General features: G+C 62.6%; 1 protein-coding gene across 1 annotated transcript; it reads left to right on the top strand.

Moving 5' to 3' along the window:
* The first annotated feature begins 2,629 nt into the window (after positions 1 to 2,629).
* JUNB (JunB proto-oncogene, AP-1 transcription factor subunit) lies at positions 2,630 to 4,579 on the top strand. Its single transcript, XM_039513663.1, has one exon. It carries the CDS (start codon positions 3,058 to 3,060, stop codon positions 4,015 to 4,017), a length of 960 nt encoding a protein of 319 aa, XP_039369597.1. The 5' UTR covers positions 2,630 to 3,057; the 3' UTR covers positions 4,018 to 4,579.
* Positions 4,580 to 11,202: the final 6,623 nt, after the last annotated feature.

Below are 11,202 nucleotides of genomic sequence, written 5' to 3'. Positions count from 1 at the left end.
ATCGGGCCTGTAGTATGTTCTCAGCATGCTGCAGAGTGCTGGAGTATGCACCGATCGGGCCCTGCAGGATGTTCCCAGCCTGCTGCAGAGTACTAGAGTATGCACCGATCGGGCCCTGTAGTATGTTCCCAGCCTGCTGCGGAGTACTAGAGTATGCACCGATCGGGCCTGTAGTATGTTCCCAGCATGCTGCGGAGTACTAGAGTATGCACCGATCGGGCCTGTAGTATGTTCCCAGCATGCTGCGGAGTACTAGAGTATGCACCGATCGGGCCTGTAGTATGTTCCCAGCATGCTGCAAAGTACTGGAGTATGCACCGATCGGGCCTGTAGTATGTTCCCAGCATGCTGCGGAGTACTGGAGTATGCACCGATCGGGCCCTGCAGGATGTTCCCAGCCTGCTGCTCGGTGCTGCAGCATCGCTGGCAGAGTCCTGCAGCGCACACTGCTCCGGGGCCGCACACTGCAGAGTTGTGTCCCCGGCCTGCAGGCGAGTGTGGTACCTACGGATCAGACACTGCAGCATTTAATCAGCCAACGGCCCAGCCGTGGAGTAAGTGGCCCCTGCGGTCCCCAGGGGCCCGGTGCGGGAGGATGAGTCCCAGGTGCTGCACAGACGGGCTGCTGCCGGCTCTCCCGTGACCTAAGGCCTGTGCGGCAGCTCGCTCCCGTCACACGCGTGGCCCCCACCTCACCCTACCTGCACCCCGCCCCATCTGGAGGGTGAGCTGGGCGGGGACGGGTTCTTCCTGGGCTGGAGATGGATCAGCTCCCCCGCCCCCCTCCAGCTGGAGGGGTCAATTCATGGGAAGGGGGGGTCCAGTGTAGCCACCTTCCCTACAGCTCCAGCTGCCCCCCTCCTCAAGGGCCCCGATCCCTCTCCCCAAGGGCCCCAATCCCCAGCCCCCCAGCCCATCCCCAGGTCCCAGTCCAGGTTCTGTATCCCCCCCCCCCCCATGGCTGAATTCACACGAGGGCACAGGGAGCCGGGTGGGGACCCCGGTAGGGAGCCCTCTGGGCTAGCAGGGAGGTCTTGGGTGAGTGTGTGCGGATGGAGGCGTGCGAGTGGTCACGAGTGTGTTTTGTCAGTGAGTTCATGTATGTGCCCACATTGGGGGCGGGGGGCTGATGTGTGTGTGGTGTGTCTCTGTGTATGGCAGTGTGTTCATCTCTGTGTGTTTTGACCTGTGTGCTTTGCTGTGTGTCTGGCCATGTTTCTGTGTGGTTGTGTGTTGCTGTGTGTCTATATGTTTGTGTGTGTTTCTTATTGTGTGTGGATGTGTGTCTATGTGTGTGGTTGTGTGTCCATATGTTTGGGTGTATTGTTGTGTCTCTATGTCTGTCTGTGGTTGTGTGCCTATACGTTTGGGTGTCTGTAGGTTTGGGTGTGTTGTTGTGTGTCTGTCTAGGGGTGTGTGTCCATCAATGTGTGTGGTTGTGTGTGTGTGATTGTGTGTCTGTACGTGTGTGTGTCTGTCTCTGTAGGTTTGGGTGTGTGGTTGTGTGTCTGTGTGTGTGTGTGGTTGTGTGTCTGTCTCTGTGTGTGGTTGTGTGTCTGTACGTGTGGGTGTCTGTCTCTGTAGGTTTTTGTGTGTGGTTGTGTGTCTGTCTCTGTGTGTGGTTGTGTGTCTGTATGTGTGGGTGTCTGTCTCTGTAGGTTTGGGTGTGTGGTTGTGTGTGTGTGTGTGTGTGTGGTTGTGTGTCTGTCTCTGTGTGTGGTTGTGTGTCTGTATGTGTGGGTGTCTGTCTCTGTAGGTTTTTGTGTGTGGTTGTGTGTCTGTCTCTGTGTGTGGTTGTGTGTCTGTACGTGTGGGTGTCTGTCTCTGTAGGTTTGGGTGTGTGGTTGTGTGTCTGTACGTGTGTGTGTCTGTCTCTGTAGGTTTGGGTGTGTGGTTGTGTGTCTGTGTGTGTGGTTGTGTGTCTGTCTCTGTGTGTGGTTGTGTGTCTGTATGTGTGGGTGTCTGTCTCTGTAGGTTTGGGTGTGTGGTTGTGTGTCTGTACGTGTGTGTGGTTGTGTGTCTGTCTCTGTGTGTGGTTGTGTGTCTGTGTGTGTGTGGTTGTGTGTCTCTGTGTGTGTGTGTGGTTGTGTGTCTGTCTCGGTGTGTGGTTGTGTGTCTGTGTGTGTGTGTGGTTGTGTGTCTGTACGTGTGGGTGTCTGTCTCTGTAGGTTTGGGTGTGTTGTTGTGTGTCTGTCTCTGTAGGTTTTTGTGTGTGTGGTTGTGTGTCTGTATGTGTGTGTGTCTGTCTCTGTAGGTTTGGGTGTGTGGTTGTGTGTCTGTGTGTGTGTGTGGTTGTGTGTCTGTCTCGGTGTGTGGTTGTGTGTGTGTGTGTGTGTCTGTCTCGGTGTGTGGTTGTGTGTCTGTACGTGTGGGTGTCTGTCTCTGTAGGTTTGGGTGTGTGGTTGTGTGTGTGTGTGTGTGTGTGTGTGGTTGTGTGTCTCTCTCGCTGTCAGTCTCTCTGGCCCCGCCCCTGTGACGCGCAGCCCTGCCCCGCGCGGGCCCTTCCCAGCACGCACGGGGCTGCCCGGCAGGCGGCGTCCGCGGCCCCACCCCGCGCGTGGGGCTCCGGCGCGGCCCAATGGCGGCGCGTTTCCGCCCGCCGGGCGCTATAAAGGCTCCGCGCGGCGCCGCCAGCAGCTGACTCAGAAGGGGACGGAGCTCGGAGCCCGATCGGAGCCGCCTGCTGCGCCCAGCCCCGCCGCGGAGCCCCCGCCCGGTACGGTACCCGCCGCCTGTCGCTTCCGAGGGGGCTAGAGAGCAGGGAGCCGGGCCGATCGCCCGCCACGCGTGGGGGCTGCGCCGGCCGGGGACCCCCCCACACCGCGAGGAGGAAGAGGAGCGAGGGGGCGAGGAAGAGGGAGCGTTTCTGGAAGTGAAACCGAGCCGTGGACTGGTCTCGGGGGCGGCCTGGGAGGGGAGCCTGGAGGATCTGCCTTGACCCCCCCACCCCTTCACCGTAACCAGCTTTCCTGCCTCTGCAGCCCCCCACCCCCCGTGCCCCCTCTGTCTGTCTGTGTAGGCCGGGGCGCCGCGTGCTGATCTGGGGTCGCGTGGCTGATGTGTACCAAAATGGAGCAGCCGTTCTATCATGACGACTCCTTTCTTTCCGGCTACGGGCGTGCAGAGCTGAGCGGCCCCCCGGACTACAAGGCGCTGAAGCAGAACATGGCTGTCAACCTCTCGGAGCCCTGCCGGGGCCTCAAGGCGCAGCTGCACCTCCGGGGCCAGGCGGCCGAGGAAGGAGGCGCCTTCTACGCCCCCGCCGGCCTGGCCGAGGCGGGCGCCAACGCTTCGCTCAAGCTGGCCTCGCCGGAGCTGGAGCGGCTCATCATCCAGAACAGCAACGGGGTGATCACCACCACGCCCACCCCGGGCCCCTACTTCTACCCCCGGGGGGCCACGGAGGAGCAGGAGGGCTTTGCCGACGGCTTTGTGAAGGCCCTGGACGACTTGCACAAGATGAACCACATGCCGCCGCCCAACGTCTCCATCGGCGCGGCCGCCTCGGTGGCCAGCAGCGTCTACGGGGCCTCCCTCCATCAGGAGCCACCCCCCGTCTACACCAACCTGACCAGCTACAACCCCGGCACCATGACCACCTCCTCCAGCTACCCCACCGCCAACCTCAGCTACCTGCCCCAGACGCACGCCTACGGGGGTCACTCCTTGGCCACGTCCCTCCCGTCCAGGGTGCAGGTCTTCAAGGAAGAGCCTCAGACCGTGCCGGATGTCCAGTCGCCTCCCGTGTCTCCCATCAACATGGAAGATCAGGAGAGGATCAAGGTGGAAAGGAAGCGGCTGAGGAACCGGCTGGCGGCTACCAAGTGCCGGAAGAGGAAGCTGGAAAGGATAGCCCGGCTGGAGGACAAAGTCAAGACGCTGAAGACGGAGAACGCGGGACTGTCCAACACGGCTAGCGTCCTGAGAGATCAGGTGGCCCAACTCAAGCAGAAAGTCATGAATCACGTGAACAATGGGTGCCAGTTGCTTTTGACTGTTAAAATGCAATCCTTCTGAACGCCCCTCCCCCCCAATGTTATTTAAGAGACTTGTGTGTAACTGGACTCCCCGTTGGAAAGTTTACATGACCATTATCTCGCCTTCTGTAGCGTTCTCACACATTGGACCAACCTGTGCATGCGACTTTGAAGACGATTCTCGGCCTCCTCCTGTCTGTTGATGGTTGTATTATTATTATTTTTTTGGACGGGAGGGGGTTGTATTTTGCTCTCTGCTGGATTCAGAATATGTGCGTATTGCCTACAATTGTGTATGTGTGAGTGTATTTAAAAATGGAACAAGCCAACACACTTGTTGCATAGCTGGATAGTGCGGCAAGAGGTACTTCGGCGCAGGGAACTGAATTAAGGGGCCAGGACTTTCCTTAACTTAAAACAGAACGAACAAAAAAAATCTGATACTTGACACTGACCGATAAGAGAAACTGATTGCCACACCGTAGAACTGCCTAGCCCACGAAAGGAAATATGGCTTCTTTACTTTACTCTGTGGTGGGGTTTTTTTTAAACAAAAGTCCTTGAATTTATTTTGTTTTGTGTGTTTAAAAAAGTTGATTGTATTTGTGTTTGACTTTTTATTGACCTTTTATTTAAGTAAAAAAAAAAAATGTTCTCTAAGTGTCTGTCTGAGGTTTTGGTTTTGTTTCAAATCCCTTTTGGCTCTTAAATTATTTCAAAGTGGGGGAGGATCATGTTGTTTGATCATAAAACAGGATCTGTTCTGTATTTTTAAGTGACTTTTTTACATTGGAAAGGTGTAAACTAGACATTTTAGCTGTCAGTTTCCTTCACATCTTTCTCCAGGACTCCGTGTGTGTGTATATATATTTTTTATTATTCACTGATCAGTCATTACCACTTTTTGGTTTTGGGGTGGTAGCCTGTGGGGCTCTGCACAAAATCTCTACCCCCCCCCACCCCCACTTGTAGGAGGCATTTCTGGCACTTCTCCCAGCCCCAGTGGATTGGATGTTTCTCAGCTGATCTGGGCTGTTTCCTTCCCACTCTGGCTCCAGGGCTTGTTTTCCAAGAGCTTCGCCTGGCTGAGTCCCTGGGGCTCTCACAGCTGGGAATCCCCCCCTAGCTCGTCCCCCTTCCTGTAACCCCACCCGCGCTGCCTGGCGATTTCCCTGTGGGTCTGATTGGGGGGAGGGGGGGTTGTTTTTCTCCCCCCTCCCCCAGCTCTGATGTCAGACCGCAGCGCCCTGGTGCCCCTGCGCGGCTGTTTTCGCCCAAGGACAGGGTTAAAAATTCCCCCTGCGCCGCGCTGCGCTGCGCTGCTTCCCCCGCCCGGCTCCGGCGCACGCAAGGGGGCGGGCGGCAGGCGAGGGGAAGGGTTTTCCCAGTGACGCAAGGGAAGCTGCCCATATATGGGCACGGGCCGGCGAGTGACGTGCCCGGGCTCAGGCCCCCGTTCCGGGAACCCCCGCCCACGCCGCCTGCCGGGCAGAGGGGGCTCGGCCTGGCCTCGTTTCCAGCTCAGGCGGCAGGCGGCGGGGAGGGGTTTTTCCCAGGGGCCGCGGGGAAGCGGCGCTGGGGGCAGCTGGCTTGAAACGAGCCCGCTCGGTTCCAGGCCGGGGCTTTTGAGAAATCCCCCCCGGGTGGGGAGGGGGCAGGAGGAGGCTTTGCCAGGCTCCCCCCCCCCCTTAAAAAAAGAGAGACTCTCCCCTCCCCCGCGGGTGACTTTCTGTCAGCTGAGCCAGGAAAGATCCAGCCACGATCCCACAGCTCAGATCAAAGGCAAAGAAAAGGTTTCCCTGACTCTGGAAGTTGCTGGGGGGGGGGGTGTTTTAGGGGTGTCAAGGGAGCAACTAGAAGCACCCACCTTTTGAGATGGGGCAATATTAGGTGCATTACAGTAGCACCCTGCTTTGAGGGGGGAGGATATTAGGTGTATAATGGTAGCACCCCAAGGTGAGAGTGGGGTCCCACCAGAACCCTGCACGGATCAGAGGGAAAACGTTTCCAGGGGCTGGGGCGTGAGCCTGCGGAACTCCCTGCCACAGGAAGTTGTGGGGGCCAAGAGCTGAGCAAGAGGCAAAGAGGGGCTGGATGAGCCTCTGGATCCCAGGCCTGAAGATTTAGTGCCGGGAGATAGAGGCTGGGGGAGGGGGTAGGCCCCGTTTAGCAGGAATGAGGAGATCTTCACAGGGGGAGGGGCTGTTTCCCCCACATCTGTCTGCGGAGGGGTTCTTACCCCTCTCTCCAAAGCAGCTGCTGCTCCCCTGTTGGCCACAGGACAGCAGGGGAGTGAGAGGCACCCCACCCCCCTACCAATAACAGAGGTAGATGCAGGAAGGGATTGTCACCTCCCATTCCACAGAAAGGGGGAAACTGAGGCACAGGCTGGTGAAATGCCTGAACCAAGGTCACAGAGGGACATGGTGGGCCGAGTCCCAGTGAGCCCCCAGAGGCCTGGGCCCTGGCTGATCACTTGGGGGGGGCTGTTCGTCCTGGGGGGGGGGGAGCAGATGCTCACTGGCTGGGCAAGCCCCCAGAGACGGGCCAGAGGCCGGCTCCCGTTGGCCTTAAGGGATCGTTCAGGACCCCATGACCAAGCCTGGTAATTCCATGTGCCACAAGCCTGCTAGAAACCCCCCACCCACGGGGGGCTGGCAGGATGTGACAGCAAAGGGGGGGACTCAGAACACAACAAGGGGTGGGGGAGGGTGCCAGCTGACCCAGCACACTACACACACGGGTGTGAAGAGGGATCAAGGTAGAGGAGGTGGCAGCTGGTTTGGGGTGGATCCGGGTGGGTGGGGTCCCTCGGTCTCCGGCTCTGGGGTGGGGGAGGTCTGGGGGACAGTAACCCTTTATTTGCCAGTTTGGGGCGTTCTCAGCGTAGCCCCCAGCTGCGTGACAGCACGAGGCAGCTTCAAAGCGGTTCCTTGGCAGCAGCTGGTCCCCAGAGCCCGTGCAGCGTGCTGGCGGCGGTGTGAGTTTGTGGGGGAACGCGAGGGAGATCAATAGGGCTGGCGTGAGTCACGGATGACACAGGCAGTTGCTGCACCAGCTTCCCCCACACGGCAAACCTCAACACCAACCCCCACCCGCAGCCCCCCCCCCAGCTGTGCCGGTGCCCCTCACTCCTGACCCGCAGCCCCCTCTGCTGCGCCAGCCCTGCCCCCCCAGCTCTGCCGGTGCCCCTCACTCCCAACCCGCAGCCCCCTCTGCTGCGCCAGCCCTGGGCTCCCCCCCAGCTCTGCCGGTGCCCCTCACTCCTGACCCGCAGCCCCCTCTGCTGCGCCAGCCCTGGGCTCCCCCCCAGCTCTGCCAGTGCCCCTCACTCCCGACCCGCAGCCCCCTCTGCTGCGCCAGCCCTGGGCTCCCCCCAGCTCTGCTGGTGCCCCTCACTCCCGACCCGCAGCCCCCTCTGCTGCGCCAGCCCTGGGCTCCCCCCAGCTCTGCTGGTGCCCCTCACTCCCGATTCGCAGCCCCCTCTGCTGCGCCAGCCCTGGGCTCCCCCCAGCTCTGCTGGTGCCCCTCACTCCCGACCCGCAGCCCCCTCTGCTGTGCCAGCCCTGGGCTCCCCCCCAGCTGATGCCCCTGAATTGCCCAATCCCCGCCACAACCCGCCCCCCCCAGCCCCGCACTAACCCAGCCCTGGCTGCCTGCAGACGCGCTGGGTGGGACGCGGAGGCTCCAGGGCCGAGCTGGGCGTGCCGGGAACGGGAACAGCCTGTGCCGGGAGCTCCGGCCAGCGCGGGGGTGGGAGCCCAGGGACGTGAGCAGGAACACACGGCAGCTGCACGCGCCCCTCCCCCGGCATCCCTCCCGCTGCACCTCCCGCGTCCACCCCTCCCCCGTACACCCCCGTACCTCCCTCCCCCAGCATCCACCCCCCTGCACCCGCCGCATCCACCCCCTGCACCCCTACACCCCTCCCCGGCATCCCTCCCCTGCACCTCCGCGTCCACCCCTGCACCCCTCCCCAGCATCCACCCCTGCACCGCCGCATCCACCCCTGCACCCCTACACACCCCTCCCCGCATCCCTCCCCTGCACCTCCCGTCCACCCCTGCACCCCCTCCTCCCGCATCCACCCCTGCACCCCCTACACACCCCTCCCCGGCATCCTCCCCTGCACCTCCTGCATCCACCCCTCCCCACACCCCCGTACCTCCTCCCCAGCATCCACCCCTGCACCCGCCGCATCCACCCCTGCACCCCTCCCCAGCATCCACCCCTGTACCTCCCTCCCCAGCATCCACCCCTGCACCCGCCGCATCCACCCCTCCCCAGCATCCACCCCTGCACCCCTGCACCCCCTCCTCCGCATCCACCCCTGTACTCCCCTGCACACCCCTCCCCAGCATCCCTCCCCTGTACCTCCTGCATCCACCCCTCCCCACACCCCGTACCTCCCTCCCCAGCATCCACCCCTGCACCCGCCGCATCCACCCCTGCACCCCTCCTCCTGCATCCACCCCTGTACCCCCTACACACCCCTCCCCGGCATCCCTCCCCTGTACCTCCTGCATCCACCGTCCCCGTACACCCCGTACCTCCCTCCCCAGCATCCACCCCTGCACCCGCCGCATCCACCCCTGCACCCCTCCTCCGCATCCACCCCTGTACTCCCCTGCACCCCTCCCCAGCATCCCTCCCCTGTACCTCCTGCATCCACCCCTCCCCGTACACCCCCACCTCCCTCCCCAGCATCCACCCCTGCACCCGCCACATCCACCCCTGCACCCTCCTCCCGCATCCACCCCTGTACCCCCTACACACCCCTCCCGGCATCCTCCCCTGTACCTCCTGCATCCACCCGTCCCCGTACACCCCGCACTCCCTCCCCAGCATCCACCCCTGCACCCGCCGCATCCACCCCTGCACCCCTCCCAGCATCCACCCCTGTACCTCCTCCCCCAGCATCCACCCCTGCACCCCGCATCCACCCCTCCCCAGCATCCACCCCTGCACCCCTCCTCCCGCATCCACCCCTGTACCCCCTGCACACCCCTCCCGGCATCCCTCCCCTGTACCTCCCGCATCCACCCCTCCCCTACACCCCGTACCTCCCTCCCCAGCATCCACCCCTGTACCCCTTGCACCCGCCATATCCACCCCTGCACCCCTCCTCCCGCGTCCACCCCTGCACTCCCTCCCCGGCATCCACCCCTGTACCTCCCGTATCCACCCCTGTACCCCCTCCTCCCACGTCCACCCCTGCACCCCCTCCCGGCATCCACCCCTGTACCTCCCGTATCCACCCCTGTACCCCTCCTCCCACATCCACCCCTGTACCCTCCGCATCCACCCCTCCCTGTACCTCCTCCCCAGCATCCACCCCTGCACCCACCGCATCCACCCCTCCCCAGCATCCACCCCTGTACCCTCCACATCCACCCCTCTCCTGTACAGCCCCTGCACCTCCCTCCCCAGCATCCACCCCTGCACCCGCCGCATCCACCCCTCCCCAGCATCCCTCCCCGTACCTCCCGTATCCACCCCTCCCACTGCATCCACCCCTGTACCCTCCGCATCCACCCCTCCCCTGTACACCCCCCGTACCTCCTCCTCTCACATCCACCCCATCCACCTCCCTCCTCCCACATCCACCCCGCCCCTGCATCCACCCAACCTACACCCATCCTGTACACCCTCCCCACATCCACTCCTCCCCATACACCCCCTCCCAGTACATACCCTTCCCCTGCATCCACCCCATGTACATCATCACCTCCTCCTGCATACACACCCCTCCCATCCTCCCACATCCACCTGTCCTGTACACACCTCCGTACCCCACCCCATGTACACACCCTCCCCATTCACCCCATCCTCTCCCATCCACCTGTCCTGTACACACCCCCATCCACACCCCCCTGCCTGCCTACACATCCGTCCCCATCCACCCCTCCTGTACACACTGCAACATGCTTCCTGCCCCCCGCTACAGCCTTTCTGTACCTACATTGCAACACCCCTTGCCCCCCCCCCCACCTGCAGGCTCCTCCCCCCCCCATGCCAGGCTGATGCTGCCAGCTCAGACCCAGCCCAGGGACGGACGCTGACTGGCCCCAGAAGGGTGATGGGGACACACCCTGTGTGGCTGGGAGGGGGTTAAGGGCTGCGGGTGCAGTCAGGTGAGGGTGCAGGGCACCCAAGGGGGCTGGGTGTAAAGGCCAGTGCTGGTGCCCAGGGCCGTGGGCAGAGAGGTGCGTGCGTGCCAGGGGCGGCTGTGTACACAGCTGGGTGCAGTGACGCTGCACCGCCCTGTCCGGGCACGCAGGCTGCCGGGCCGCTTTCCAGCCCTCTGGCCCTGGGGGCAGCCCAGCCCTCCCGGCCCGGGGAGCAGCGCGAGCGCAAGGAGCTTGGCTGGTATCAGAGCAGCTGGGGAACACGGTGTCCCTGCCAGGAGAGCGCCCCATGCTAGGACCAGCAGTGACCCAGAGACAAGAGCCCCCCAGCTGAGACCAGCTCTCTGAGCTCCTATCCCCCTACCCAGCCCTCGCTCCTATCAGAGGGGCTGCCTGCACCCCACCCCCGGCTCTGAGCCAGTCCCAGTCTCCCTGGCCCCCTTAGACTGTTCAGCCCCTAGGAAGGCCAGCTCAGGGGGGCAGGAAATGGGGCCCGGGGGATGAAATCGCAGGCAGATCCCAGCTTGTCTCCTTCAGGCCCAGCGCTGGCTGGTGTGGCAGGGGGAACGGATGTGCCTGGTTCATCCGCCTCTCCCGGCGGGGCCGATGCCAACTGTGTCTGGGGGGACCGGGGCAAGGTGCCCCCCCTACCGGGTCCCAGGGCCAGCTGCAGCCCCTAGCACCAGCTGTCAGAGGGAAGGGGTGGGGGTGGCAGGACTCCTGGGTCCCCCCTGGGGTAGTCAGAGCTCTGTGGGGCAGGGAGCAGCTCTCAGCTGGAGGATGGGGTCTCGGTGGGCAGAGAGCACCCCCTGCTGGCACAGCACCAACCCAGCCAGCCACAGCCTGGGCAGATGGGGTGCGGAGGCTGGACGTGCCTGTAGAGTCTTTCCCCCCTCCCCCCCAGCATCAGGGGGCTGGGTTTAAGGGGGGGGGTAGATGAGCTGTGCCCAGCTCCTGCTATGAGCCGTGCTTAATTCCCTGCCCCCACCCCATCCAAGCCCAACACTCCTCAATGCCCCACCCAGCTGCCCCCACCATGCTGGATCCCAGGCCCCCCACCCGAGAACCTGGCAACACTGAGCCAGCAAGCCCGGCTC

The sequence above is a fragment of the Mauremys reevesii genome, linkage group 25 (genome assembly GCF_016161935.1).
Source record: "Mauremys reevesii isolate NIE-2019 linkage group 25, ASM1616193v1, whole genome shotgun sequence".
NCBI lineage: Eukaryota > Metazoa > Chordata > Testudines > Geoemydidae > Mauremys > Mauremys reevesii.
This window is presented reverse-complemented; position numbering and strand designations above follow the sequence as displayed.